Source organism: Aspergillus japonicus (genome assembly GCF_003184785.1).
Source record: "Aspergillus japonicus CBS 114.51 unplaced genomic scaffold BO86scaffold_1, whole genome shotgun sequence".
In the NCBI taxonomy this organism is placed as follows: Eukaryota; Fungi; Ascomycota; class Eurotiomycetes; order Eurotiales; family Aspergillaceae; genus Aspergillus; species Aspergillus japonicus.
This window is the reverse complement of record NW_020291638.1, coordinates 1,361,175-1,388,731: the sequence shown is the minus strand read 5'-3', so window position 1 is coordinate 1,388,731 and position 27,557 is coordinate 1,361,175. Positions and strand designations below refer to the sequence as shown.

Here is a 27,557-nt window from a genome sequence, read left to right as displayed (position 1 = left end):
GAAGGGGAAAAGGCGAAGGAAGAGGCCGAAGAGCCCCTCTTTTTGAGTCAAAGTGGGATGTCTCCTTGCGCTCCCTCACCGCTCGGGGCCCGGCAGAACTTTTAGCGCAAAGGCAAAGGCCCTCTCCCCGAAACAAGTCGAACGCAGCAGCCACAAGCAAAGCAAAAGCAGTCCTGTTAGCTGTCGGAGCTTTTCTTCTCTTTTGCACCCTTCTCCTTATCTCCTTGTCTGTTCCACAACTATGGCAGGCATCTTCGAGGCTCCGCGGAATGCGGACACCCTTTGTGAGTTTAATTTTCATATTTCCTCGGACTCCACCGTTCCCCTGGACCTCTTCAAACTGACTACGAGCTTCGCACAGTCTTGGGTGGGCAGAAAATCACCGGTGCTGATGTACGGGAGCAGAACGGTATGTGTTCGGAAGAAAGCTCAATACTTACGGATGGATGTTGATCAAATCTCGCAGTCCTTGCCACGCAGGCGATCGCAAATGTCGTCAAGAGCTCCTTTGGCCCCTCCGGCTTGGACAAGATGATGGTGGATGACATCGGTGTATGTCTGCCCTCGCAACCCCGTCTACCCAACAACAGCCTCTCTGACGCGAATCTAGGATGTCACGGTGACGAACGACGGTGCGACTATTCTCAGTCTTCTCGATATCGAGCACCCCGCCGGAAAAATCCTCGTCGACTTGGCTCAACAACAGGATAAAGAGGTCGGTCCTGCCGTTTGCCTACGTCTCGTTCGGCAGAGAGGAACCATTCACGCTGACATCTGTCTAGGTTGGCGATGGTACCACGTCGGTCGTTTTGATTGCTGCAGAGCTCCTGCGAAGAGGCAACGAATTGATGAAGAACCGCATACACCCCACGACCATCATCAACGGTTACAGACTCGCCCTGAGAGAAGCCGTCAAATATATGAATGAGAACATCACTACGAAGGTTGAGACCCTTGGCAAGGACAGCCTGGTCAACATCGCCAAGACTTCCATGTCCAGCAAGATCATCGGTGCCGACGGCGATTTCTTTGCCAACATGGTCGTTGATGCCATGCTGGCTGTTAAGACCATCAACCAGAGAAACGAGGTCAAGTACCCCGTCAAGGCAGTCAATCTGCTGAAGGCACACGGAAAGAGCAGCAAGGAGTCGGTCCTTGTCAACGGCTACGCCCTCAACTGCACTGTCGCCTCCCAGGCCATGAAGACTCGGATAACCGATGCAAAGATTGCCTGCTTGGACATGAACTTGCAGAAGGAGAGAATGAAGCTTGGTGTTCAGATCACAGTTGATGATCCCGATCAGCTGGAGAAGATCCGCGAGAGAGAAGCCGGCATCGTCCTTGAGCGTGTTGAGATGATCCTCAAGTCCGGAGCTAATGTCGTCCTCACCACCAAGGGTATTGACGACATGGTGCTCAAGCTGTTCGTGGAGAGAGGTGCCATGGCCGTCCGCCGTTGCAAGAAGGAGGATCTTCGCCGGATCGCCAAGGCCACCGGTGCCACCTTGGTGAGCAGCCTGTCAGACTTGAATGGTGATGAAAAGTTCGAGGCCTCGAACCTGGGTCACGCAGAGGAGGTTGTGCAGGAGCGGATATCCGATGATGAGTGCATCCTTGTCAAGGGCACTAAGGTACACACCTCGGCGTCGATCATCCTGCGGGGCCCCAACGATTTCACTCTGGATGAGATGGAGCGTTCAGTGCACGACTCCCTTTGCGCCGTGAAGCGGACGTTGGAGAGCGGCAGCATTGTCCCCGGTGGTGGTGCCGTCGAGACGGCTCTTCACATTTACCTGGAAGAGTTCGCTGTCACAGTTGTATGTTCTCCACCATCCCCCGGATTTCACCATATGTGCCTGCAAAACTAACCACATCCTCTCCAGGGCTCTCGCGAGCAACTCGCCATCGGTGAATTCGCCCAGTCCCTCCTGACCGTTCCCAAGACCTTGGCCGTCAACGCCGCCAAGGACTCGTCCGAGCTTGTCGCCCAGCTCCGCGTCCGACATGCTCTTTCGCAGCGTGTGCAGGACGGTGATGCCAACGAGGAGGAGAAGGCCATCGCCAAGAAGAAGACCTACCGCAACTATGGTCTCGACCTGACCAAGGGTCGTGTTCACGACACCCTCAAGGCCGGTGTCCTCGAGCCTAGCATGGGCAAGATCAAGCAGCTGAAGAGTGCCGTCGAGGCTTGCATTGCCATCATGCGTATCGATACCATGATCAAGTTGGACCCGGAGAGGAAGGAGGATGATGGTCACGGTCACTAAATCAAGCCTGTTGGTGTCTTGCTTGCTTTAGTCCACCCCTCTACCCCAATTCCATCTTTTCCCTGTTTCTTCATATGGAGTTCTTAGATATTTAGGATGAAGGAAGAGGAAAAGTATAATCAAGATATGAAGTATATTATTGTATCTCCTGAAATATTGTTGCACATAATTACGTGCTCCGGGGACTTGTATTGTTCAAACTCCACGTTCAAACTCCACGGGTAAGGAAGATTGGCGTGGCGTAGAGTAATGAGACACTCATGTTACTACCGTATTCATTGTAACGGGCAGAAAAATTATAGGATCTATAAGCTTGACTTTAAGATTCGATAGCTTCACTATCGCCGGTAGATTGTACCTTCCCCTCGACTATCCGAGCAGAACTCCCTGCTCCCTGCTTTGCAACAACAGGCTTCCATGAACAAACGGTGAAACAAGCTCTCTAAGGACAAGAAGAGAACAGACAAAACATAAACAAAACACCCGCTAAAAAGAACATAGACATGGATATAGGCCGAAACGCCACAAGATGCACAAACTGAGAGCCGAGGGAAAAATTGAAAAGTAAGAACAGCGCTGAAAGAATTTGCCAGAAGAACTAGGAGAGGAATCATTCATCTTCGTCGTCATACGAGTCCTGCGTTTGCGCCCACCCGCAGCGCCAGCGTTTGCCTTCCGTCTCGCCGCTTGTGCGTAGATCCCGGGCCTCAGGCCCCTCCCGCCAGCATCGGGCGCTGTAATCATCGCTGACCGTGACGAGTTCGCCGTCGACGGTCCAGGATACGGCGGAGACTTCTTTGGCGTGGCCTTCGATTAGAGGCGTGCCGGATTGATAGATAGGAACAGTGTCCTCCAGTCGGCCAGATAGACCGACGCCTGAGTTGGTGCGGCGAAGGAGGCCGGAACGAGTGGAGAATGGAGTGGCGGGAAGTGAGTCCGTTTCTGGAGATGTGGAGCTGGCGGGTGTATTCGAGAGGAACCTCTCGTCTGTGGGAAAGAGAACGGCGCAGCGATCACTGCTTCCAACGGCTAGCATTTCGGGCTTGTCGCCGGCAGCTTTACGGACTCCAACTTTGACGTAAAACGAGGATACCTGCAGACGAGGGTGGCGGAAGCCATACAAAGGGCCGAGACCTTCCTTGTCGGAGCCGCCCGAGCGACGTGGGCGGTTGTTGTTGAGGGAAAGCTCGGGGGCATTGCCGAGGATCAGGTGGGATGTGGAATATGTATAGACGGTGCCGTCGCGGCATAGTGTATAAAGTCGGGAGCCGTCCCCGCCTAGTGTGACCGAGGTAAGACCAAAGCGTCTGTACTTGGCGTGGCTTTCGGGTTCCCGGGTCGTAGACAGAGGGAGAACAGGTCGGTTACGGCGATTGTGATGTGTGGTGCGGAGATCCCACAGTCGTACGCAGGCGTTGGCCTCAGAAGCAGTGACAAACAGGTTTTCGCGGCCTGGAGGGAGGAAGGCTAGCGAAGTCACGGTGATGTCGGAGCGGCGAATTTGGGGTTCTAAGCCGGGGGCCGCAGCGGTCTGTGGCATCCATGCATGCGCGCCATGGATGGTGTTCATGACCTGAGGAAACGTAGTTTTGGAGGAGATGGGTGAAGTGGTTGGTTCTGACTCGGATTCAAGCGAGCACTGTACTTGTAAGCAGGGCTTGTCGAACCCTTTGCATCGAAGATCCCAGATGTTGACATTGCCGTCTCTACTGCAGGTTGCCAGAACCTTGTTGTTGGCCGCCGGTTGAAATTGAACTCGCTTGACGGAAGAGACGTGGTTCGAGAGACAGTAGATCGGCGTTTGGGTGGTCATGTCGATGACTAGCGCCGTTTGGTCGCCCGAAGCCGTTGCGAGCAGTAAATCATCGGATGAGAACTCCAAGTCCATAATCGAATTCATATGCGGACGGAAGGTAAGGTATGCTTGCGAGAATCCGTTTTTGTCGCCTTTGGCAGAATCGAGCAATCTGATACCACCCTCCTCGTCACCCACAGCAACAAGACTATTTGCTGCACATCAGTCAGTAAACATAGCCCAATACTTCTGTACACCCGGGTCACCTCACTGTTGCATGACGCCGTGCAGAACGGAAGAACATAGCGATCGCCGGCAACACTAGCGCAGTTGTGGCTGTCACTTGAGCGGGAGTAGAAATTTGAGGTCAGATCCTGCCAGCCTTGGAGAGAGTTAGACTAAGCGCCCAGTATAAAATAGCGGGATAACATACCAGCTCCAGAGTTTGCTCGCATGGTAACTCTATTTGCGCGATTCCCCAAAATACTTCGCATGTATAGCGCCCCCGATGTTTGTAAAGCCTGCGAGCGACGAACCGGAGGAACTTGGCGAGGAGGTTTGGGGGCGAAGATGGTGAGCTTGGGCTCATGTTCCGGTATGCTGCTCACATTCAACTCGAATTTCCGGACTGGGGCGGCTAGCTCTTGATCATATTTGACTGACTCCCTGACATGGACTTCTTTAAGAGGTGAGGACTGAAGAGGCGAGCCAATGGATGAGAAGGAGAGTTTCCGTCTCTTGCTGGGGGTCCGTATGAGTTCGTGGGACTCGGATCTGTGTTCGATAGCCTTCAAGGTCTTCGTAAAGGCTGGGCCCAGCCGATTGACAGCGGGGGAGCTAAGTGTTTTCAGTGCCTGACGGTTGGTCCTGACTGCGCTCGCATTGTTGTTATTGCCGCTACTCAGCATAGACCGAGGCGTGAAGAACCTCTTGAATGAGCGCGGAGTGACAGGAGGAGGCTTCCTGGGCTTGCGTCGGTAGCCAACATCGGAGGCTATTGACGGTGGGGAGGAAGGAATATCCTGTGATGAGGGAGGGAAATAAGGCTCCGATCGAGGTACTTCAGGGAGATCATGATAGCCGTCCATTGTGTCCCGTAGACAGATCAAAGCACACGGACATTCTATGCGATGAGCGAGTGAGTGAAAGAAAGTGCTTAGTGACCCAGGTGGCAGAGAATGAGAGAATGAGAGGGAAGAGGAGGTGGAGCAGGGCTCGAGAATGAAGGAAGGCCCAGCAATGATGATTCCACTTTGGTTTAGTTTGGTTCCTTTTTCTGCCCGGCGCGGAAAAGTCTCGTGTCGACGTGCCTCTTTCGTGACGCGCATGTCCCAAAGCCGCAGGCGGTGAGTCTCTCTATTAAAGTGGGAGGACAGTCCCGATGTGGCAGGCGGTCTCCCCGACCATCGGCTTTTCCGTCTAAATTTTTTAATTTTTCGTCTTGAAGTCCGCCGGTCAAACTACTTGGACTGGGAGCTTTGGAGCAGCTCGTCTAGTCATTTTTTTTTCCAATTCATTCACTATGGCTCCCATCAAGCGCAAGGGTAATGCCGCAGAGGAGGTATCGACCCGTCAACCTCAGAAGCGCGTAAGAGTTGGCGCAGACGATCGCAAGTCAGAAAAGAAACAGAAGAATGCCTCCGACGACAGCAAGCCCAAGTCGGATGCGCCGAAAGCCTCTGAGCTTTCAGTGCTGCGTGACGATGAGCCGTCTTTCCCCCGTGGTGGTGGAAGCGTTTTGACGCCTCTCGAACGGAAGCAGATTCAAATCCAAGCCACGAAAGACGTCCTTTTCGAACAAAAAGGTGCTAAGCCTTCTTCCAGCAAATTTGAGGGTGGGGAATTCGAGGAGGATACGGATATGGAAGATGCGGGTGAGACCGCCGCGACGGCTGGTCAGGCTTCCCGCAAGAAGAAGGTTAAGGGAAAGAAGCAAGCGGAGAAGGATGCGCAAGAGAAGGGCATTCGGATCGAGGGTCTCAACTTCAAGGTAAGCAAGTCTGGTCGCCAGTCTGTGAAATCTGTGCGCTTACAAAATTCAGCGACTTGTTCCCGGCAGCATGGTCCTCGGCCAAGTTTCTAGTATCAGCGCTCACAACATCGGACTCTCCTTGCCCAACAACCTTACGGGTTATGTGCCCCTAACCTCCGTGTCGCGACTACTAGAGGAGAAGATTGAGAAACTCCTCAAGGAGGACGGCAGCGACAACGAGGATGACGACGATGAGGAAGAGGACTCCCTGGATCTCCACAAATACTTCTACTTGGGACAATATCTGCGGGCAAACGTTGTCTCCGTTGGAAGTAATGCGGCCGACGCCAACCCCAAGAACCGACGCCGCATTGAGCTTTCCGTCGACCCACGACAGGCGAACTCCGGCCTCTCGAAGTCAGACCTCATTACGAATGCTGCAGTTCAAGCTTCGGTTGTCAGCGTGGAAGACCACGGTTTGGTCATGGACTTGGGTATCGAAGGTGCTGATGTCAAGGGTTTCATGTCATCGAAGGAAATCGACCCCAAGACGGACTCTTCGACCATCAAGGAAGGTTCCGTCTTTCTGTGTATGGTGACTGGTCAGAATGCCAACGGCAGTGTCATCAAACTGTCGGCAAACCTTCAGTCCGCTGGGTCCATCAAGAAGTCGCACTATCTCAGCAATGCCCCTACGATCAGCTCTTTCCTCCCCGGTACCGCAGCGGAGATCCTGTTGACGGACGTGACATCGACTGGAATGGTTGGAAAGATCATGGGTATGTTGGATGCCACCGTGGACTTTGTTCAATCTGGAGCCAACACAGGAAAGGAGGATCTGGTCAAGAAGTATCAAACGGGCGCGAAGATCAAGGCTCGCTTGGTCTGCACTTTCCCCGCCTCTGAGCCTTTCAAGGTCGGATTCACATTGCTCGACCATGTCGCCAAATTTGCGTCCGACGGCCATGGACCGGGCTCCTCTGACGATGCACCCGCTATCTCTGCCATTCTGCCCGAGGCTAAAGTCATTCAAGTTGACCCTGGAATGGGTGTCTACGTCCAAATCGGATCTACCAAGCACATCGGTTTCGTCCACGTCTCGAGATTGGCTGATGGCCAAGTGGAAAACATCTCGGCTGAGCATGGTCCCTTCAGCTTGAATACTGTACACGAAGCCAGAGTCGTCGGCTACAGCCACATCGACAACCTCTACCTGCTGTCTTTCGAGAGGAAGATTATCGACCAGCCGTTCCTCCGCCTCGAGGATGTGACAGTGGGAGCGGTTGTCAAGGGAACAATTGAGAAGCTCTTGATTGGAGCAAACGGCCTCGATGGTCTTATTGTCGTCCTGGCTGACGGAATCACCGGTCTTGTGCCTTCCATGCACTTTGCTGATACCCTTCTTCAATTCCCCGAGAAGAAGTTCCGTGAGGGTATGACGGTCTCAGCCAGGATCCTCTCGGTCAACCTGGAGAAGCGCCAGATTCGTTTGACTTTGAAAAAGAGTCTCTTGAACAGCGAGTCCGCTATCTGGAAGGACTACAAAGACATTACCCCCGGATCGCAGTCTCCAGGTACCCTTGTCAGCATCAAGCCTCATGGTGCAGTGGTTCAGTTCTATGGCACCATCCGCGGTTTCCTTCCTGTCTCGGAAATGAGTGAGGCTTACATCAGAGATCCCTTGCAGCACTTCAGACAAGGTCAGGTTGTCAATGTGCATGCACTCAGTGTGGATGCCTCGCTTGAGAAACTCGTGGTTTCTTGCAAAGATCCTTCGACTTTCACCGCAACCTACAAGGAGGCTTTTGAGAAGATTCATCCTGGCTTGCTTGTTTCCGGTACCGTGTTCGAGAAATCCAGTGATGATATGCTCCTCAAACTGGACGAGTACGGCCTTGTGGCTCGACTCAACCTTGAACATGTTATCGACGGTTCTCCCTCGAAGCAGGCTTCGACCCTTTCGAAAATCCGCGTTGGTCAAAAGCTTAACGAACTCCTTGTTCTCGACATCCAACGGGCCCATAGGCTCATCAAGGTCACCGGCAGACAATCCCTCAAGAAGGCTGTCAAGCAAGGTTCCATGCCTGCTTCCTTTGAAGATCTTAAGGAGGGCACTGAGGTCACTGGATTTATCCGCAACATCGCTCAGACTGGTTTGTTCATCGAATTCATGGGTGGACTGATTGGCCTCGTTCCCAAGCGTCTCATCGCCGACGAGAACGTGAACAAGCCCAGCTACGATATGGTTAGGTCACAAGTTGTCACTGCAACGGTCCACTCGCTCGACGCTGATTTCAAGCGGTTCATCTTGAGCATGAAGCCCTCCGAAGCCACCCGCGCTGGCGCCAAGAAGCCCGCCGTCAAGCCCGCTCCTACTAACGATGCAGTTACCAATGCTATCGACGAGAGCATCACCTCGATGTCTGACTTCACCTTCGGAAGAATCGTCAAGTGCAAGGTCGTTTCCGTTCGCGCAACTCAAGTCAACGTTCAGCTCGCCGATAACATTCAGGGTCGGATTGATGTTTCGGAAGTGTTCGACAAGTGGGAGGACATCAACGACCGCAAACAACCTCTTCGCTCCTTCCGACCTAAGCAGGAGATTGAGGCCAGGATCTTGGGAGTCCATGATGCTCGCAATCACAAATTCCTTCCCATCAGCCACCGTACCGGAAAGTTCCCCGTCTTCGAACTTTCCGTCAAGCCAAGCTTCTTGCGGGCCAGCAACCCCACCCCGCTCAACTTGGAGCAGGTCCAGAATGGCTCGTCTTGGGTGGGCTTTGTCAACAATGTCGCGGACAACTGCCTTTGGATCAACTTGTCTCCCAACGTCCGCGGAAGATTGCGCCTCATGGATGCTTCAGACGATCTCTCCCTTCTGGCTGATGTTGACAAGCATTACCCTATTGGCTCTGCCGTCAAGGTTCATGTCACGGCAGTCGACGCTGAGAAGGGTCGTCTTGACCTGTCTGCTAGACAACGCTCTGATAAGCTCTCGTTCGATGACATCTCGGCCGGCATGATCCTTCCCGGTAGAGTTACCAAGGTGACCGAGAGACAGGTCATCCTGCAACTCAGCGACACGATCGTTGGTGCAGTTGATTTGATTGACATGGCAGATGACTACACGAAGGCCAACCCTACCGTGTACCAGAAGAACGAGGTTCTCCGTGCCTATGTTGTGAGCGTCGACCAGGACAAGAAGAAGATTTCCCTTTCCACACGCCCATCGAAGGTTCTGAGCTCGGGTCTTCCCGTGCAGGACAAGGAGATCACTTCCATCAAAGATCTCGCCGTCAACGATGTGGTCCGTGGCTTCGTCCGCAGAGTCGCCGATAACGGTCTCTTCGTGACTGTTGGCCATGGTGTCACCGCCTACGTGCGTGTCTCTGACCTCTCGGACTCCTATCTCAAGGAGTGGAAGGACTCTTTCCAGAATGATCAGCTGGTCAAGGGTCGTGTTACTGTGGCCGATGCCGAGCAAGGCAAGCTGCAGATGAGCTTGAAAGAGTCGGTCTTGGATCCCAATTACAAGGCCCCGCTCACTCTCCACGACCTTAAGCCCGGCCAGGTCATTACCGGAAAGATCCGCAAGGTGCAAGATTTCGGTGCTTTCATCGTCATTGACGGTTCCGCCAACATCAGTGGTCTTTGCCACCGCAGTGAAATGGCCGATAACCGTGTTGATGATGCACGCACTCTTTACGAGGAGGGTGATGCTGTCAAGGCGGTCATCCTGAAGATTGACCGTAAGCAAGAGAAGATCTCTTTCAGTCTCAAGGCTTCATACTTCAATGACGAAGATGAAGATGAAGATGAAGACAGCGAAGAGGACGGTGACGACTCGGAGGGCGTCAGCCTCGATGGTTTCGGTGGAGTCGATGTCGAGGACAGTGATGAGGACAGCGACGTGTCCATGGGTGGAGTTGATGTCGACGACGATGAGGACAGTGGAAGCGAGAGCGAGGATGAGTCCATGGATGAAGCAGTTTCCGCTCAGCAAGGAGGACTCGGTGCAAACGCCTTCGACTGGAACGGCAACTCCAAGGACGCTGAGGAAGCGGCGGAGTCCGATTCCGATTCAGATGCTGAGTCTCGCCCTAAGAAGAAGAAGAACCGCAAGCCTGAGATCCAAGTTGACCGAACTGGCGATTTGGATGCCAACGGGCCTCAGTCTGTGGCCGACTACGAGCGATTGCTCCTCGGTGAACCTGATTCTTCGGTTCTTTGGCTGCAGTACATGGCCTTCCAATTGGAGTTGGGTGAGGTCGAGAAGGCGAAGGAGATCGCCGAGCGTGCCCTCCGCACCATCACCATTGGACAAGATGCTGAGAAGTTGAACATCTGGGTCGCCATGCTGAACTTGGAGAACACCTACGGCACTGAGGACTCCTTGGAGGAGGTCTTCAAGCGCGCCTGCCAATACAACGACACTCAGGAGGTCTACGAACGGTTGATCAGCATCTACATCCAGTCCGGAAAGAACGAGGTTAGTATATCCTTCGAAGATGATCCTTGGGTGCCACGTTTTGCTAATGACCCCCGATTACAGAAAGCGGACGAGCTCTTCCAGACTGCCCTCAAGAAGAAGGTCTTCGCATCCTCGAAGTTCTATGTCAACTACGCCAGCTTCTTGTTCGACACCATGGCTGACCCTGAGCGTGGCCGCGCCCTGCTTCCCCGCGCCCTGCAGTCACTGCCCTCCACCACGCACGTGGAGACCACCTCCAAGTTCGCGCAGATCGAGTTCCGGTCCGAGAACGGCGACGTCGAGCGCGGACGGACCGTGTTCGAGGGCCTTCTGTCCTCGTTCCCCAAGCGCGTCGACTTGTGGAATATCCTTCTGGATCTGGAGATGAAGAACGGCGACGCCGAGCAGGTGCGCCGCTTGTTCGAGCGGGTGCTTGGCATCCGCGATAACAAGAAGGGCGGCCCGGCCATCGAGGCCAGCAAGAAGGTTCGCCCGAAGCAGGCACGCTTCTTCTTCAAGAAGTGGCTGGCTTTCGAGGAGAAGCTTGGTAATGACAAGATGGTCGACGATGTCAAGGCCAAGGCCGCGGAGTACATCAAGGCGGTGCAGCAGCAGGAGTAAAGCAAGTACTAGGTACAGTACATGTCAGGCGGGTATTATCCAGGGATTACGGGACATTAAGGGATTCTTTTGTATATACATAAAAAGCATTTTTGCAATAAGGATATTGTCTTTTCACACTCTTCACACACCGCGACGCCTACAGCAACTCCGCTCCCAAGTAGAAAGGTGAAATTGCAGTCCATTATCTAGGCTGCCTTCCTCTTCTCCGCCATCAGCCGTCGATATTCCTCGACGATATTGCGTCTCTCCGTCGCCAACTCCTCACGGCGCCTCAAACTGCCCACCGCCGCCGGCACATTGGCGACATCCACCCGGGCGCCGCCGCGGATCTTGAAGACCTCCCTCGGTTTGGTCAGCTGCGGCGGCGCCTGCACGACATCCAGGGGATTGAGCTGTTTGTTCACGCGCTCGCGCTTGTTCAGCTTGGCCCACGGATCCGGATCATCATCCACAACCTCCCCCGTGCCATCCTTGCGCTTCTTATTCCCGGACCCCTTCTTCTTGGCCTTGCGCTTGCCCGCCTCGGCCTCCCACGTCTTCCACAGCTGCAGCTGCTCGTCCATCTCCTCCTCGCGCTCCTCGCGCTGCGCCCGCTCCTTCTCCACAATCTCCGCCTCCTCCTTCCGCCACATCGCCTGCAGCCGCAGCAGATGCTTCTCGTGCTTTGTAACCTTGTGCTCGCGGATATTGACCAGCTCCGCGGCCGCGGGCTTATTGGAGCGCTTCATCGCGGACAGCGGCATTTCCCTGTTGACGCGCGCGGCGAAGTCCGACAATTTCTCCCCGGGCAGAATCTTCGGTGCTGCTACCGCTGTCGCCGTTGCATCCTTCGCTTCTGAGTCTGGTGCTGTAGTAGCCATCTTCTTATTCTTCTGCTGCTGCTGCTGCTGCTGCTGCAGAGCACCACCATCCCCCTCGCCACGCTTGCGCTTCTTATTACTTTTGCTAGTCGTCACAACCTCCTCCTCCTCCTTCTCGTCGTCATCACTCTCCCCATGATTCTTGCGCCTCTTCTGCGCCGCAGCCTGCGTCTGTTGTTGTTGGCGCTGCATTAACCGTCGGAACGCGCGCGGGGTGTCATCGTCATCGAAGGCGGATTTTGCGCGGGAGGTGGCCGCCAGCGCCGCCGCCGCGTTCTTGGGAGATACCTTGGTGGCCGCCTTGGTCTGGGTCTGCTCTTTCCGGGCGACACCGCCGGGTTTCTTGCGGTTGTGGTTCTTGGGGCCCCCGGTTTTTTGGGTCTTGGTGGCGGTTGGGTCGCGGACGGGGAGGGATTTGGCGATTCGCGTGGGCGGGAGGTCGTATGTGCTTTTTTGCGTGTTAGTTGGAAGTTTTGGGGAGGTTTCTTTTTCTTGTCATGTGGTGCTGTGGTCCCCCGGGGTGGTGAATTTATCGGGAGGGGAGAGGGGGGTGCGCTTACTCGGCGTCTTTTTGCCGGCGTTTGTGTTTGTGAGGCATTTTGAGGGGGGCTTAATCCAATCGAAGTGGACTGGTTTGGTGGTGTTGGTGGTGGTTGTGGTTGTGGTGGAGAGAGGAATCGGAGTCGGATCGGGGAAATGAGATGGTTTGAAACTTTTTTTTACCTTTGCGGGCGGACAGCGGAGGAGGAGCGCGGGCTATCTTATCGCCGTGGGTGGTGATAAGAGATCACATCACCAACCACTATACCTACTGTCTGGATGCTGTTTTGCATCTCTGAATTATCGTGTATTTTCCGTTGAAGATCATTTGCCTGATGAACTTGTGTTTAAGAGGTTGAGCTACATCTCGAAGCATATGAGGCAGGCCAAAGCAACAGCTGTGGATGTACAGTCTGTGTTCTGGTACTGTGCTAAACAGCCTCATGCTTGCCGAATGCGGTAAACATTTAGCCTGCAAACCAAACTAACCTTGTCTTTGTCTTCTCTATTACAGTCCATCTCAATGAATCAATGAAGCCCACACTTTGTTCCAGCTATGAAAAAGTGTATCAGGGTTCATCTTTCCCTCCCAACTCCTCCTTCCGGCTCGACTTACCTCGTCTGATCAGTATCTACACGGCCAGTCTCCATGCAACGCTCCCAGGCTCCCCAATTCAAGCTCATGCTGTTGCCTAAGCAGTTCTACCTACCCACAAGCGCATGCCCGTGGAGCTTCTCACAGAACCTCTGGCTCCGACCAGACGACACTAGCAACCTCAGCGCGCCTCCCCCCCCTCATGACGGGGGACAATGTCCAGCCCTGCTGAGTCTTAGCCTGCTGATCCTCAAATCGGAATGCCCGAGATGAATGAAATCGGGATGGATACCCTTGCAAAGAAAGGCTTGTTGCTTTTCTGGTATGGTTGGGTTGGGATTTTCATGCAAGGGCGGGGGGCAAACGAGTCGGAAGTGGAAGAGGTGGACAGCAGCAATACACACTCCAACTCCATCGGGGCGAGTCTCGGACATTTTCCCCATCCTCGTTTGGTTCTCCAGTTCCACGATGCCGTCGGGGGACCGGGATAACTTACTGGTAGAGACAAACCCCTCAATGCGCCCCCCACAATTGGTGAAGTGGAAGGTGAATAGGCAGCACTCTACGACTATCCTGAGGGCAAAAAGAGGGTATAGTTAGCGTCCCTGGAACCCTGGTGGTGCACTATCCCCGTATAGACAAACGGCATTGAACTACGGTACGGTCCTCTCGCGGGAGGGCACTTGCTGAGAGTACACAGTATACTACTAGTACTATACGAATGTCGCCATCCCCAGGGCCCATGCAGTGATTGGCAGGAAAACTGAAGAGAAGCGAGAAAGGTAAGCACTGAGATGCACTAACGCTGACGGGCTGAGACTCACAAGTTGAAGTCCCCCGTCCACTAGCCCTAAATCCCCGATCGAGGCAAAGTCGGGCAGTCCAGACTCTTTAAGGCTGTCCCTGAGTGTGTTCATGTGATGGCCCTTCTTTTCCTAGCGTCTTTCTTTGCGCATGCAACTGCTTCTGGCTCGGGGGCTTTTTCCTTTTCCTCGTTTGTGTTTTTTGGGTTTATTGCCCGAGGGGTCAGAGTGTAAGCGTGAATGGTTGGTGGTCGGTGGTGTGTTGGAGATTGTGCAGCGGAGAGAGAGAAAGAGAGGCCAGGGTCGTGTGTCTCAGGGTCCACCCTTTTATCTTTTTCTCTTTTTTGTTATTCTTTATAAATCAGTAGGCAGCAGAATTGCACGAGGATGAGAAAGACCATGTTGTGGTCTAGTGGAGAGAACTGGCACAACATGAAGATACCTAGTAGTTTAGACGCTGGATCCAATCAATCGGACCACCTCCTTCAGGGTCTGGGTCCGATTAGCGGAGTTCTTTTTACAGTTTACCATACTGTGCAGTGTGCAGTCTCCATAATCGAGTAAATCAGAGTTTGGACGCCTCCTCCAATGACAACCTCGCTCCCAGCACATGGGCTGTCCGATTTAGCCGTGAAGACGCAGAACGCCTTTCTTTAAATTGAAGAGAAAGGAATAACCCTCATGATCTACTGCTGCTGTATCTCTGCTGCAATGTGGGTGCTCAAGAAGGGTCTGATGAGGTGTGAATGACTCGGAGTGACTGACTGGCTCTTACTCCCTGCATTGCATACTTCACTTGCAGTCACCACATCTACAGTACATCTACATCTACTTTCCACTGACTCTTCTTCTCCCTCCTTCCCTGTCCACCACACTTCTTTTCCTACAACCACCTTCACCACCTTCACCACCATCATCACCATCCTGTCTACGGGACAGGGAGGCAGACTCGCAAGAGATACAACTCCTTGCGACTTACTCTTGTATCTCTACAGCTCTACTGGTAGATGGCTGATCTGCCTTCGCCTTCCCCGCAGTCTTTCTGTTCCTCAGCATCACCACCGATGTTGACCCCCACCGAGCGCTACCAGCAGATGGACCACCATCCTTGGGTGAACGATTTCCACACGGACACCAAGAGTTCCAGCATTGCAATCAGCGAGTTCGATCCCGAGGCCGATCCTCCGCGATCCCAGGGATTTCGTCGCAAAGACCAGCATCCACCGTCTTTGTGGATGCGGGGACTGGGTCTTATCGCCGGCTTGATTGTTGCACCTCGCGATAAACGGGCCGAGGCAGCTCGTCCTCTGCTTGGCTCTTCTTCTTTCTCTTCCTCCTCCGCCTCTTCTTCCTCTGTCACTCTTTATCACAATTCATCCGTGCGACAGTTCCCCAAGCCCAGACTGCTGCTTCGCTGTCTGCTCTACCCGATCGCCGGGTTTTTGATCATGCTGTAAGCCAACCCCCACCCCAATGCGAACGAACACCTGAACTCATCCACCGCCAAACAGAGGCATTGTGCAATTCATCTCCATCGCCTGCGGCATAATTATCGCTTTCTTCCCCAGCGAACTCGACCGTGCAACCGAGCGGTGGCAATCGCACAGCACAACCCAAGCTATCGACCTCTCCCACTGGCCCACCGATGCCTCCCGTGACATCATCCCCGTGGCCTGCCACTCGCACAACGACTACTGGCGTCCCGTGCCGTTATTCTCCGCCGTCCAGGCCGGCTGCATCGGCGTGGAGGCCGATGTCTGGCTGTTCGACGAGGAGCTCTACGTGGGCCACACCACCTCCGCGCTGACTCCCAAACGCACCCTGCGCAGTCTGTACATCGACCCGCTGCTCCGGGTCCTCGAGCAGCAGAACCCGCTCACCGAGTTCCACCCCCAACTCCAACGGCCCCTTCAGGGCGTCTTCGACACCGACCCCGCCCAGACCCTGGTGCTGCTGATCGACATCAAGACCGACGGCCAGGACACCTGGGACCAAGTCGCCGCCCAGCTGACTCCGCTGCGGGAGCGCGGCTACCTCACCTACTTCAACGGCACCGCCCTCATCCCCGGCCCGATCACCGTCGTCGGCACGGGCAACACCCCCTTCAGCCTCGTCACCGCCAACACCACCTACCGGGACATCTTCTTCGATGCGCCGCTCAACCTGCTCCCCGAAGGCGGAGCCGCGGAGGGAGCCCCGGACGCCGCCCAAGTCTCGTCGCCAAGTGAACCAGCGCACGACCAGCGCCCGCAAGCCCTGAACACCGCCCGCGGTGATGACGCAACCGCCCCTCCTCCGGCGGAAAATGTCGGTCAGGGCCTCTCGGGCGTCACGCCGCAGTCCGAATCCTTCGACTGGACCAACAGCTACTACGCCTCGGTCTCCTTCAAGAAATCCATCGGCGCCCCGCGCGCCTTCCGGCTCTCGGACCAGCAGGTCGACCGCATCCGCGCGCAGATCCGCGCCGCTCACCGCCGCGGCCTCCGGGTCCGGTACTGGGGCCTGCCCAGCTGGCCGCGCAGCCTCCGCAACCACCTCTGGGCCGTCCTGGTGCAGGAGGGCGTCGATATCCTGAACGTCGATGATCTGCAGAGCGCGACCCGCCAGGATTGGCGGCCGAAGTTGTCCGATTTGTGGAGTTAGATAGTTTTTTGGTCTTTCCGTTCATTCTTTGAAGATGCAAGGGAAGGGGAAGGAAGAGTCTGAGCTATGTGAAGATGGAATTCGAGAAAAAGGCGTTTTTGTTGTTTTTTTGTTCGTTTTCTCGCGGCTTGGCGTGGCTTTCCTTATGATGAAATTTCTCTTATGGTGATACCCTTTTTTCTTTTTGGCGATGGGCCCATGGATTGTTCGATTTGGATTTTGCTTTCGTTGCGCTTGGTTTCATGATTACGAGATGCTACGCTGATCCTGATGTGGATTGCTTCCTTTAATGAAAGGAAGGGATCAGTCCGCTATCGATTTCCTCGGATTTCTCTGTGACGCGGTTGTTCGTGGGTGGGAAGAGGAAAATGTTGGGTGTTCGTTCTAGACTAGGTTGCGTTCGTGCTTCTTCTTTTTTTTTTACCTTCTAGAGACAGAAAGACGGAGACAAGAGAGAACAGAATCTTAGATAGAGGTATCAGTTTTCAGCTCTCGGCAAATCCCTTGCTTGAAATTGTGCTAGCTATGGAGAAACCTGGGTGACAGGTAACAATTTGGGTATCATTTGACCAACTTGTGGGTCATGGGGTGAACAACACAAAAGAAGAAACGCTTTTTTTTTCGGAGGCTGGAACACAAAACGCTCACAAGCAGAATAATGCCTCCTCGCCAAACTCCGTGTAGACCGTCCCTTCCTCCCGCAGAATTGCACCTAGCCAGTCTTTGGCCGCGGCGAAGTCCGGCGCACCGAACTTGACTAGCACGAACCCGGCGCGGACCCGGGCCGCTGTGAAAGTCACCTGGGAGTCAAAGTTGGGGGCAGGTTCTGTCGCGGCCGAGCCACTGCACACAGTTGGGGAGGACCAATTGCGGGCTCCAATGCGCGGCAGGGAGGTGAAGCGGTTCATGAAGAAGTTGGCCAGGTTCTCGAATACCGGACCGTAGAGGATCAATGTCCCAACGACCCCGTGCGGATACGTTCGTTCCCGGATCAGATTCGATTGCGCCAGGAGCTCGGGGTCTTGAGCGAGCTGATCCTCGTCGAGTTCGCGGTCCAGGATGAGCGAGTCGCGGAGGAGAAGCTTCTTCTTGCCCGACTCATCAGTCGACCAGACCTCGTTCTTGCCGCGCCAAAGGTGAAAGTCCCAGTTCTCGCCGCGCGAGGCACGGCCCTGCGTCACCCAGTCCAAAATACACAGGCTGCTGCGGTGATGGTCTTTGCTGGAGGTGGGGCCATCGATGGTGAAGGTTTGCACCTGCTCGTAGCGGCTGTCCTTGTAGGGCACGGCGGGGTCGGGGAGGTAACAGAGGGCGGCCTCTTGGCCAACGTGAACGGTGAGATGTTGACTGCTCTTGTCGGAAAGAATGTGTTTGGGAGTGCCGCGTTGGCCCTTGATGCTGGCGTTGGGCTCGGTCTTGAAAATCTTGGTGCTGCCTTGCGGGGTGGTCACCACCATTCGCGTCCGCGGATCGAGCGTAATCGAGACATTGATCTTGTCACCGGGCAGAAGTCCGCCGCCGTAGGTCAGAAGGTAGAGGTGCACGGGTTGCGAGGGACAGGTGAGCGCCGAGGACTTGGGGACGAAACCCGGGGTACGGGTGAGGAGTTTGAGGGGGTATTTGTAGGTCAGGGTCGTCAGGGTTGGATTCAAAGGTGGCAGCAGGGAGAGGACAACTTTGCCCTCTCCTGGCTTCGCTATGCACGACTCAAAGGGGGATTTTATTGGCATGCTGGTGGTAGTGGGGAGTGCGGCAGCGGCAGCGGCAGCGGGGGGACAGGATGTTTCAGAGAAGAATGTGTTTTCTTGACGGTTTTTTTTATTGCGGGGAAAGCTCCCGGGGGTGGACAAGCGGGAAGAGGCTAGGAGAACGAGAATTGAGGAAGAAATACTCGAGCAGAAAGAAAAGAGAGGGTCGTCGATCCGTCGGCTTTTAACAACATGGTCTCTCTTCACTTCCCCAGCAATGCTCTTTTTATTTTTGGATCAATCTCAAAAAGCAATTCCACTCGACCAGGGGGATGGCGTCATGAAATTGGTGAGTTGGTGGTCAAACGCTCTAAATCCCTTGGCCCTGCATTGATTTTGCAACCAAAGATGGAGCTTGTGGCCTTTGTTGACGAAAGAGATCCGGCAGATCGCACTATCGACGCAGGAGTCCCCAGTTTTACTGAAGTCTGCTGGGCGTGAATGACTGCGAATCCTCGCGAATCCTCAGGCAGAAGCGGGGTTGGATTGACCCCGTGAACGCGGAATCAATGATTCACAGTCTGGTCCCTCTTGGCTCTCCGGAAGCGAATGAATGAAAGGAGAGTGGATGGAGTTTGAATGGAGTTGAAAGGCGCTGAACGGCGTTGAATGGCGTGGACTGGAGCAACAAAAGACCGAGTGAGGCACAGCCAGCCGCACAGCCCATGTTTTCATTACGGCATAAATATCACCAACTCCGCACTTTCCTATTTGAGCCATGTCGGTCGGTCAGGTGATCCAGTCGGTCATTCTGCCTCCTCTTCCCGCCTTGGCACGAGATCCCGTGACTTTCACGAAACAATGACCCTGTATGCCTCAGGCAATAAGCTTTCAGGCACCCAAACTTCCCCAGCGCGTCTCTTGTGTCTGTGTCTGTGTCTGTGTCTGTGTCTGTCGCCTGTTCCGTCAACGGAGGGACTCACTCTTAGCAGCAACAGCGACAGCGACAGCAGCAGCATTGCTTGCTTTCCATCCCCCTCACTCACTCACTCACTCACTCTCTCCCTCACTGAATCCAACTACCATTCTTCCCCCCTCCCCCCCTCCCCCCCCCTTCTTCAACTCTTATTCTCCGCTACTAACTCAGTCCCACTCACGAAACGAAACGCACACGCCCTCCAATTGATTATCCTCGTGCGTCTCTGCCAATTTCCCCTGCTGCTTATTCTGTTTCCGCCTTGTCCGCCCACCCGCAGTGCCAACCAAACACACGCGCGCGCAATCCGGTGCAGAAGCCCAACATCGCGTTCCCCGATTCCGTGCCGATCTAGCGTCTATCCAGTCAACAATCCAGTACGCTCTACTATCTTGCGCCAGCTGCTCAACCTCGGCGTATTCATCTCTTTCAATCTGACTGACCATGCTTATTCACATTACAGTGAATTAATCCTCGAGTCTGACCAGAATGGAGACCGAGTCGCCCCTCTCAACGCCCCAGCCTGGGCCGGCCACCCAGAGCGACGCCTCCCCTTCGACCGATCGGAGAAAATCTGGCCGCGTGACGCGCAGACCCGAACTCTACTCACAAAGCTACAGCGCCAGCAACGGCGCGACCCCCAGCGGTGCGAAACGCAAGCGTGCCGCGACCGGCGACAGCAACGATGAAGGCGAGGACGGCGAACAGAGTGAGGACCACGCGTCGGAATCCGACGACATCGAATCCGCCGATGAAGAGCCCGACGAAGAAGAACTGCGAGAGAAGAAGCGCGCCGCGCGCAAGGCATCATCGAAGAAGCAGACCTCCGGGTCGTCCAAATCAAAGTCGAACAAGTCTCAGTCGTCCCGATCGGCCAAGAAACCCAAGGTCGCTGCGGCTGCCGGCAATGGCGTCGGCCGTCAATTGGCCCTGCGACCCGCAATCAACGGGAAGCGGTCGCGGCCCAAGCAGATGAAGGCGCGGTTGACCATGGCTGCTCGACAAGGCGGGCTTTACGGTAAGCGGTGTCACGTCTCGAAACTGTGCATGGTTGTGCGATTGCTGACCGTGGTATAGCGGAGATCTTTGGGAAGGGTCGCAATGTGGAACCGGTTGCCGCGGAATGGCTTACTGCGTACCAGGAGGATCAGTCGGCGGCCGTGACTGAACTGGTCAATATGATGCTCAGGTGCTCCGGAACCGATCTTGATGTCGATACGCACGATATTGAGGACGTAGACAACGTCCCAACTCGTGTGTCAGACTTGGCGACGGAGTACGATGCGGTTGGAATCACTGAGTATCCCCTCATATCGAAATCCCGGAAACTGAAGTCCTTCCAACCCGCCCTCGAAAGCTTCTTCATGGCCCTGATTCAGACTCTGCACCACTCCTCTGTCCTGTATACCGATCCCAACTTGTTCGAAAATCTGCTGGTCTGGATGGCCGGGTTCTCCACGAGCAGGTGCCGACCTTTCAGACATACGGCGGTTGTCATTACCATGACAATCATGAACGCTTTCTGTGATCTCGCTCGAGAGATCACCACTTTGGTGTCCACATCTCGCAAGCAGCTCGAGAGTGAAAGGAAGAAGAGAAACGTGAACAAAGGAAGAGCGGATGCGATTGCGTCAGCTATAGAAGACAATGAACAGAAGATCGAAGTGATCGATGACGCTCTGAAAGACGGCGTCGACGTTGTCTTCGTGCATCGCTACCGGGACATTGACCCCCACATTCGAACAGAATGCATGACGTCTTTGGGACGGTGGATGCGCACGTATCGAGAATATTTCTTCGAAGGACAATTTCTTCGCTATTTCGGTTATATCCTTGCGGACTCTGCTCCTCAGGCACGCCTCGTCGTTGTGAACCAGTTGCGCGATCTTTATGGAAACAGAGACAATGTGGCTGGACTCCGAGCATTCACCGAACGCTGGCGGCAACGGTTGGTTGAAATGGCTGCTCACGACGCAGACATCACAGTACGCGCCTCAGTCATTGAGTTGCTTGACATCGTCCGTGAGACCGGATTGATTGAGCCTGCCGATATAGACACGGTTGGTAAACTCGTTTTCGATAACGAGGCGCGGGTGCGCAAGGCAGCTGGCCGTTTCTTCGTTGCCAATGTTGAAGACGTGTTCGACTCTACCTTGGAGGAACTCGGCGAAGAAGTCAATGAATTGTTTGGTGACGAGGATGAAGACGACTTCGAATCGCCAAAACGGTCTTGGATTAAGTACAAATGTCTGGTCGATATACTGCAGGCTTACGACAATATGGAGAGCGAAGAACACCGAGAAGACCCTTCGATCCCGTCGCGAGACGCACTTCTGGGAGCTTCCATGGAAACTCGATTTGTTCTTGCCACAGAGGCCATTTATCCCCACTTGACTGACCTTTCTCACTGGCAATCTCTAGCTGGATATCTTCTGTACGACCATTCTCAAATTTCCGACGATACCGCGGAGGATGACACCGCGGCCTCGGTCCGACAAGCTTATAAGATGCAAGAAGGCCAGGAAGTGATTCTCCTTGAAGTCCTATGCTGTGCTGTGAAACTGCGCGTTCTCGATATCGCCAAGTCCGACATCGATAAGAGAGGACGAAAAGTCAAGGCGTTGACCGATAAGATTCCAGAACTGCAGGAAGAAATCGCACACAGTCTTGCACAAATCATTCCACAACTTCTGAATAAGTTCGGCTCGGTACCGGAAGCCGCCTCTGCTGTTCTCAGACTCGAGCACCTGGTCGATCTGGGCAAGATCGAAGATATCCAAAAAGATGCAACCGCTTATACCTCGCTGCTGAATGATATCAACAAGCAGTTCCTCACGCACTCGGATCGGGATGTTCTTGCCGAAGCCAGCGTCGCGTTCTTGCATGCTAAGAGTTCTGATGACATGCGCGAGGCTCTGGAGGGCAAGGTACAAGAGCTGTGGGACAACATGATTGACACTCTGGGTACATTATCTCGGAAAGAGGAGGTCGCAGAGGGAGGCTCGATAGCTCCAGCCACTCTCAACGAACTTATCAACACGGTCACCAGAATTTCCAACCTGGCCAGCGTCATCGACTGCACTCACGTTCTGGAAACTATGCCGTCCACCCGGACCAAGGGAAAGAGTAAAGACTTTGCAGAGGCGCCGTTCAACACCTTTTTGCATCTTGTCGAGCGTGGACTCCGTGCAGAGGAGGACGACGAAGACTCGGCGAGGGCAGAAACGGAACTGGTGGTCAACGCTATCAGGACCCTACTTTTCTACTTCATGTGGAAGGTTCACTCGTTGGTTTCGGCCCTAAAAGCCGGCAAGGCGTCCTTCAACACCGCTTTCTTTGAAGCCCTGACCAAAGGCCGCGAGATGTTCGTTGCAGCGCTGACTGCTATCATGAAGAGTCGCTCTGGCCTCGATGATATCCGCTTCTGCGCCGCCACGACTCTCCTAGACCTACAGACTCTATTCGGCACCCTCCGCCATGCGGGGCTCGGCGTGGGCAACGACGAGGACACCATTTTCCAGACCCAAAGCTTGGTCCACGAGATCGGGGACGAGCCCAAGGCCCTGATCACCAAGATCCACGGCATCGCGGAACGGACATACGCGAAGAAGATCCGCGTCGCGCTCGCACCCGCCAATGAAGACGAGCCGTTGTCCGATGATGATATCCAGAAGGCGCCGGTGGATGAAGACGAGGAGGAAGACGACGACGAAGACGCCGACCAACCGCTCGACGACGAGCGTCTCCGGTCCAGCATCGTGGCGGAGCAACGGCTCTGCGAGCTGACCGGGAAGATCGTCCTCGCCATCGTAGGCCGCATCCTGGACGCATCTGGCTCCGACCAGGGCCAACTACGCAAGCGACTTCTTCACCACAAGGCCAAGCTTGGTCGCAATTACCGCGCGGTCCTGGCCTTCCTTGAGGACCGCAAGCCCCGCACCACCGCATCACGAGCCACGTCTGCCCAGTCCAGGACGAAACAACCCGCCGCCCGGCCCACGACCGACAAGCCCAGCGCCGCTAGGAGCGGAGCCAACCCATCAACCAAGCAGCGTAAAGAATCTCACAAATCAGCTGAACGAATTGAGGACGACGACGACGACGACGACGAAGATGAGGAGGAGGAGCACGAAGAAGAGGACGCAATCGAGGACGACGGCTCCGAAGACGGCGAGGAGGACCTCCGCGCCCGAGGTCTCGTCGAGGAAAGAAACATTGACAATATCGATCAAGACGAGGATGAAAACGCGGCCTCCCCCGCGCCGGATGATGAGGACGAAGTCATGGGTGACTGAGATTTAATTCCTGTAGTTTGATTTCGATCTTTCTTTCTTTCCTTCTTCGTATGTGTCCATATTCCATTTGTTTATTTTTATCTGCTTGTTTGGAGACATGGCACAGTTCAGAGGCAAAATTTCACGGTGTTTCTTTTTCGTCTCTTTTTCGAATGTGTTCATTCAAGCCTGGGTTCCTTTCTCTTCTTTTACTCTGTAACTTTCTGTCTTCCTGTGTACTGTTTGGTAGTAGGGTAGGCGTAACTTTATATCATCTTGACTTCTGTTTGCCTTGCTTTGCTTTGCTTTGTTTGATGATTTAGTTTGGTTTGTAGGGGCTGACTCAAGCTAGATGGACGTCTTCTCCGTTGGTTTCTTTCCCTATGCTGCATTGAGTAGAAGATCTGAACGAATGTGTTTGTTCGCGAGTACTATGTTCATGATGATTGATCGATCCCCTTAAGTTTGGGGCGTAGGACTGCCATTCTTTGGGAGATCTTTAGTTGGTCTCTCGGCTTTTGATATATGTACAGTGCAAGCGTACGTTCTGTCAAAGCAGGATTGAGGAGTCAGTCGATATGGCAAGTTAGACCTTTTGTACAGTATTGATGTCAGGTAGTCCAATCTGGATTTCAGAGTCTGTGTGTATGGAATATGCTCTTGGGCATCCAGTCATGTGACGTTGATTACACTGACATCCATATGCTACTCTAAGGTATATATCTACAAGCTACTAGATCGACCATACACTACAAGGGCCTAGCGCTTAAGAAGAGGGAAAACTTTCCATTTTCTGACCTAGAGCGAAAACCATCCCCGCCATCGTCGCTGAATAGAACGATAGATATACCGCTTGGAGTGCGATCTGTTGATCATCTATCCACCCTACCTTCCCCACTGCGTCAGCGGAAAAGAGGGAACCATGCAAAGCTAGCGATATACCACTCTTCCTCTCCAGAAAAGCAAAGGCGGATGGACGGACACCCGCATTCTAAGCCCTCACAAAAAGACAACCGAGGGGCAGAAAAGAACAACCATCCAGGAGAGACATGAACATGAGACCGAAAGGGGGAAGAATGAAACAGGTGCGCCGGTGTATGAGGAATGCTACGGTAAGAGGAAGCAACTTTGGGGGAGAGTACATGACGGTGAATCTTGTTTATCGTGAACTTATCAAAACGGGATTGTGAGTAGGAGGGGGTGGGGGACGGCGGAACGCAAATGTCGAAACCTCGAGTAGCAAAAGAAAGGGTGGTTTGAAATGAGAAGAGGACATTTGTGGCGGTGCAGCGAGTTCTCCCTCAAGCACTCTTGAAGCAAAGAACTTGAATCAAGAGCGATCGAAAGGGTTCAGAGTCCCAGAGTCTCCGCGTACTCGGAGGTTTTGGGGTCCACAGCGCAGCCTCCTCCAGCCGCCATATGTGACAGATCTAGCGATAAGGCATGAACTTGACATGAATACACCAGATCGTTGGAGGTTCAGATTAAGAGTGCGGATAATCCGTTCTTTACATGTCCATGGAATCACCACCACCGTTGGCGAAGTTGAAGCCGCCAGGCTGCTGTTGCGTCGTGCCAAGGGCAAATCCGGTCTGTGTTTGCTGGGGAGCGACCTCATCGATATCACCAGCCTCGTCCTCGTCAGAGAAGTACTTCTCGATGATGTTGTACGCCTTCATGTAGATCTCCTCGTTGGCGTTGTTCTGGCAGTCGTGGATCTTCTCCATGCCACCAGCCTCCTCGATGAACAGGGCGTAGCGGTTGACGCGAGCATCGCCAGCCTGAGCAGCTTCCTTGTCCATGTCACCAACCTTGAGGATGTTCTCGAGGCCGTCCAGCGCAACCTGGATGATCTTGTTGTCAGGGCAAGCAAGGAGATCGCACAGAGGCTTGATGCATCCCTGCGTGACGAGGTAGCGGATCTGCTCAGGCTTCTGGAGACCACCGGAGGTGGCGTTGGAAATAGCCCAGCAAGCTTCCTTGCGGGTCTTGAAGTCGCCATTGGCGAGGAGATTGATGAGAGGAGGAATGATACCAGCATCGACGACAGCCTGGATCTGGGTGGAGTTGCCAGCAGTGATGTTGGAGATGGTCCAGCAAGCTTCCTTGCGAATACCATCCTTGGTGGAGCTCAGAAGGGAAAGAAGAGCGGGGAGAGCACCGCAGTTGATGATGACCTGGGTCTGGACGTCGTCGCCGGTCACAATGTTTCCAACGGACCGAAGAGCAGGGGTCTGAACAGAGGTCGAGGCGTGCATAAGGAGCTCGACAAGGCGGCGGGGGATGCCAGCCTCGATGACAGCCTGAATCTTGTCGTTGGCGCCATCGGACAGGTAAGAGATAGCCCAGCAGGCATCGATCAGGACTTCGTCATCAAGCATGTAGATAAGCTTGGCAAGGACGGGAAGGGCGGGGGCAATCTGTTGGAATGTGAGTGTTAGCGCGAAGCTTTTCTTCATCTGAATGCGGGACAACATACGGTGTTCCAGTCAGGCTGGGGGGTCTTGCCACGGCAGAAGTTGCTCAGGGTCCAGGTAGCGTTGCGAAGCATGCTCAACTTGCGACCATCGTTGATCAAGTTAAGGAGGGGGCGGAGAGCACCGGCGTTCAGCACGAAGTCACGGCACTGAGGGCTGTCACCAGCAATGTTACCAAGGGCCCAGACGGCCTGCTCCCGCACATCGGGCTCGGGGCTGCTCAAGAGCTCGACAAAGATGGGCACAGCGCCAGCCTCGATGACCACCTGGGTTTGCTGGGCGGAACCAGAGGCAATGTTGGTCAAAGCCCAAGCAGCTTCGAACTGAACAAGAGTGTGAGGAGAACGAAGGAACTCGACGAAGCGGCTCACGACTCCAGTCTCAATGACGCGCTCGATAGGAGGGTTGCGCTCCTTGGAAAGCAGCTTCCGGAACTTGGTGGTAGCCTGGATCTGCTGGTCGATCTGCTCGGAGAAGACACCCTTAACCATCTCCGGGAGCTCAACGTTAAGCTACAAAGCAAACTGTTAGCCATCGAAGCAATAAAACAAAAATAGACGAGTGAACATGAGGACCATAAGGTGATGTTGCGCGGGGATAAGTCCTATCCAGCTCAAGCTCACTTTGGCGGCAAAGCGGTGAAAAGCTCATTGCTTCACATTGGCAAAAGCAAAATAAGCTGCGCCGCTACCGCCTGCAGAAAACCAAGCACACGAGCGACAAAACAAAAGGTGATTACATGCTAGAACAGGCAGAGGATGAGAAAAAGCGAGAAGGAAAGCATACCTCACTCTCGATGGCGCTGGCCTCATCATCACTCTCAGCGGCAACACCGCCGCCTACACCAATTCCACCATCACGGGTCTGGATACCTCTTCTCTTGGCCAAGTTCTCTTCTCTCTTCTGCTTGCGAATTTCAACCTGCTGTTCCTCACGGCGACGACGAAGTTCATCAGGCTTGAACTGGTTTCGGGCCTTGAACTGGGTGCGACGGTGCTCGGGGATGTAACGTTCGGCCATGGTTGCTAGGACACAGGAGGGGTGAAAACAAAGCGCACAGGTGGCTGATTAGCTAAAAGAGAGGGGAAGAGGAAAGAAAGAGAGGTAAAATAAAGACGCGAATAGTTTTATGTCAAAAATCAGACAGAATACCAGTGAGGGGGATGGTTCTAGAAAAAGGAGACCAAGGGAAAGCTAGCCTTGGGTAAGAGGGAGATGAGCGCAAAGAAAGAAGTGAAGTTGAAGGAGGGGAAAAAAGTGTTGATGCTCGGAGGTGGGATTGGCTCCAGTCACGGGATGCCTGATGATTTGCTGCTTGCGGTCGCCGCCGACTGCAAGCGCCACTTCCGCCTAAGCGGTTTTGCCGCGGAGGGGCTATCTTGTACACGAGCTGATTGGTCGGACAGGAAAGAGGCAAAAACAAAGATCTTTTGTCAGGGCATTTGAGAGAGTGCACCCAAGAATGCAAAAAGAAGAATTGCTCACACTCGGACTCGAACCGAGGATCTCAGCATTACTAGTGCTGCGCTTTACCATCTAAGCCATGCGAGCTAATTGATGGTGTAGTGCGTC

General features: G+C 54.1%; 8 protein-coding genes and 1 non-coding gene across 9 annotated transcripts; 4 read left to right on the top strand and 5 right to left on the bottom strand.

Moving 5' to 3' along the window:
• The first annotated feature begins 147 nt into the window (after window positions 1-147).
• BO86DRAFT_384795 (chaperonin-containing T-complex alpha subunit TCP1) lies at window positions 148-2,399 on the top strand. Its single transcript, XM_025670959.1, has 6 exons — window positions 148-284; window positions 362-409; window positions 467-552; window positions 611-715; window positions 783-1,817; window positions 1,884-2,399. Exons 1-6 carry the CDS (start codon window positions 242-244, stop codon window positions 2,265-2,267), a joined length of 1,701 nt encoding a protein of 566 aa, XP_025533625.1. The 5' UTR covers window positions 148-241; the 3' UTR covers window positions 2,268-2,399.
• Window positions 2,400-2,569: 170 nt separating this feature from the next.
• Window positions 2,570-5,289, bottom strand: BO86DRAFT_351841 (WD40 repeat domain-containing protein). The gene is made up of 3 exons (XM_025669449.1): window positions 4,496-5,289; window positions 4,334-4,444; window positions 2,570-4,277 (listed from the first exon to the last, which is right to left on the bottom strand). The coding sequence occupies exons 1-3, from the start codon at window positions 5,148-5,150 to the stop codon at window positions 2,878-2,880; spliced, it is 2,166 nt and encodes a 721-aa protein (XP_025533624.1). The 5' UTR covers window positions 5,151-5,289; the 3' UTR covers window positions 2,570-2,877.
• A 242-nt stretch (window positions 5,290-5,531) lies between these two features.
• Window positions 5,532-11,195, top strand: BO86DRAFT_405692 (putative rRNA biogenesis protein RRP5). Its single transcript, XM_025674112.1, has 3 exons — window positions 5,532-6,052; window positions 6,105-10,523; window positions 10,587-11,195. Exons 1-3 carry the CDS (start codon window positions 5,585-5,587, stop codon window positions 11,124-11,126), a joined length of 5,427 nt encoding a protein of 1,808 aa, XP_025533623.1. The 5' UTR covers window positions 5,532-5,584; the 3' UTR covers window positions 11,127-11,195.
• BO86DRAFT_444615 (uncharacterized protein) lies at window positions 11,166-12,677 on the bottom strand. The gene is made up of 2 exons (XM_025676393.1): window positions 12,550-12,677; window positions 11,166-12,437 (listed from the first exon to the last, which is right to left on the bottom strand). Exons 1-2 carry the CDS (start codon window positions 12,585-12,587, stop codon window positions 11,315-11,317), a joined length of 1,161 nt encoding a protein of 386 aa, XP_025533622.1. The 5' UTR covers window positions 12,588-12,677; the 3' UTR covers window positions 11,166-11,314.
• A 1,951-nt stretch (window positions 12,678-14,628) lies between these two features.
• On the top strand, window positions 14,629-17,066 carry BO86DRAFT_384791 (uncharacterized protein). Its single transcript, XM_025670958.1, has 2 exons — window positions 14,629-15,380; window positions 15,439-17,066. Exons 1-2 carry the CDS (start codon window positions 14,992-14,994, stop codon window positions 16,568-16,570), a joined length of 1,521 nt encoding a protein of 506 aa, XP_025533621.1. The 5' UTR covers window positions 14,629-14,991; the 3' UTR covers window positions 16,571-17,066.
• Window positions 17,044-18,405, bottom strand: BO86DRAFT_9854 (urease accessory protein UreD). The gene has a single exon (XM_025677849.1). It carries the CDS (start codon window positions 18,298-18,300, stop codon window positions 17,215-17,217), a length of 1,086 nt encoding a protein of 361 aa, XP_025533620.1. The 5' UTR covers window positions 18,301-18,405; the 3' UTR covers window positions 17,044-17,214.
• Window positions 18,406-19,370: 965 nt separating this feature from the next.
• BO86DRAFT_351828 (cohesin subunit IRR1) lies at window positions 19,371-23,789 on the top strand. Its single transcript, XM_025669448.1, has 3 exons — window positions 19,371-19,611; window positions 19,698-20,252; window positions 20,312-23,789. Exons 2-3 carry the CDS (start codon window positions 19,724-19,726, stop codon window positions 23,527-23,529), a joined length of 3,747 nt encoding a protein of 1,248 aa, XP_025533619.1. The 5' UTR covers window positions 19,371-19,611; window positions 19,698-19,723; the 3' UTR covers window positions 23,530-23,789.
• A 972-nt stretch (window positions 23,790-24,761) lies between these two features.
• BO86DRAFT_9842 (karyopherin alpha) lies at window positions 24,762-27,065 on the bottom strand. Its single transcript, XM_025677848.1, has 3 exons — window positions 26,772-27,065; window positions 25,988-26,497; window positions 24,762-25,928 (listed from the first exon to the last, which is right to left on the bottom strand). Exons 1-3 carry the CDS (start codon window positions 27,003-27,005, stop codon window positions 25,017-25,019), a joined length of 1,656 nt encoding a protein of 551 aa, XP_025533618.1. The 5' UTR covers window positions 27,006-27,065; the 3' UTR covers window positions 24,762-25,016.
• Window positions 27,066-27,463: 398 nt separating this feature from the next.
• BO86DRAFT_t5 lies at window positions 27,464-27,536 on the bottom strand. The gene has a single exon. It is a non-coding gene; the product is annotated as a tRNA-Thr (tRNA).
• Window positions 27,537-27,557: the final 21 nt, after the last annotated feature.

What these genes read in the sequence shown, in the direction of transcription:
- BO86DRAFT_384795 (XM_025670959.1), top strand. Translation starts at nt 242, where the DNA reads ATGGCAGGCATCTTCGAGGCTCCGCGGAATGCGGACACCCTTT. An exon ending in TGATGTACGGGAGCAGAACG is followed by an intron (nt 410 to 466) that starts GTATGTGTTCGG and finishes CAAATCTCGCAG; the next exon opens with TCCTTGCCACGCAGGCGATC. An exon ending in TGATGGTGGATGACATCGGT is followed by an intron (nt 553 to 610) that starts GTATGTCTGCCC and finishes ACGCGAATCTAG; the next exon opens with GATGTCACGGTGACGAACGA.
- BO86DRAFT_351841 (XM_025669449.1), bottom strand. Translation starts at nt 5,150, where the DNA reads ATGGACGGCTATCATGATCTCCCTGAAGTACCTCGATCGGAGCCTTAT. An exon ending in GCGAGCAAACTCTGGAGCTG is followed by an intron (nt 4,445 to 4,495) that starts GTATGTTATCCC and finishes ACTCTCTCCAAG; the next exon opens with GCTGGCAGGATCTGACCTCA. An exon ending in CTGCACGGCGTCATGCAACA is followed by an intron (nt 4,278 to 4,333) that starts GTGAGGTGACCC and finishes ACTGATGTGCAG; the next exon opens with CAAATAGTCTTGTTGCTGTG.
- BO86DRAFT_405692 (XM_025674112.1), top strand. Translation starts at nt 5,585, where the DNA reads ATGGCTCCCATCAAGCGCAAGGGTAATGCCGCAGAGGAGGTATCGACC. An exon ending in TCGAGGGTCTCAACTTCAAG is followed by an intron (nt 6,053 to 6,104) that starts GTAAGCAAGTCT and finishes TACAAAATTCAG; the next exon opens with CGACTTGTTCCCGGCAGCAT. An exon ending in TCCAGTCCGGAAAGAACGAG is followed by an intron (nt 10,524 to 10,586) that starts GTTAGTATATCC and finishes CCCCGATTACAG; the next exon opens with AAAGCGGACGAGCTCTTCCA.
- BO86DRAFT_444615 (XM_025676393.1), bottom strand. Translation starts at nt 12,587, where the DNA reads ATGCCTCACAAACACAAACGCCGGCAAAAAGACGCCGA. An exon ending in CGCCGGCAAAAAGACGCCGA is followed by an intron (nt 12,438 to 12,549) that starts GTAAGCGCACCC and finishes CACGCAAAAAAG; the next exon opens with CACATACGACCTCCCGCCCA.
- BO86DRAFT_384791 (XM_025670958.1), top strand. Translation starts at nt 14,992, where the DNA reads ATGTTGACCCCCACCGAGCGCTACCAGCAGATGGACCACCATCCTTGG. An exon ending in GCCGGGTTTTTGATCATGCT is followed by an intron (nt 15,381 to 15,438) that starts GTAAGCCAACCC and finishes ACCGCCAAACAG; the next exon opens with AGGCATTGTGCAATTCATCT.
- BO86DRAFT_9854 (XM_025677849.1), bottom strand. Translation starts at nt 18,300, where the DNA reads ATGCCAATAAAATCCCCCTTTGAGTCGTGCATAGCGAAGCCAGGAGAG.
- BO86DRAFT_351828 (XM_025669448.1), top strand. Translation starts at nt 19,724, where the DNA reads ATGGAGACCGAGTCGCCCCTCTCAACGCCCCAGCCTGGGCCGGCCACC. An exon ending in TCGACAAGGCGGGCTTTACG is followed by an intron (nt 20,253 to 20,311) that starts GTAAGCGGTGTC and finishes ACCGTGGTATAG; the next exon opens with CGGAGATCTTTGGGAAGGGT.
- BO86DRAFT_9842 (XM_025677848.1), bottom strand. Translation starts at nt 27,005, where the DNA reads ATGGCCGAACGTTACATCCCCGAGCACCGTCGCACCCAGTTCAAGGCC. An exon ending in CCAGCGCCATCGAGAGTGAG is followed by an intron (nt 26,498 to 26,771) that starts GTATGCTTTCCT and finishes TTTGCTTTGTAG; the next exon opens with CTTAACGTTGAGCTCCCGGA. An exon ending in CCCAGCCTGACTGGAACACC is followed by an intron (nt 25,929 to 25,987) that starts GTATGTTGTCCC and finishes ACATTCCAACAG; the next exon opens with ATTGCCCCCGCCCTTCCCGT.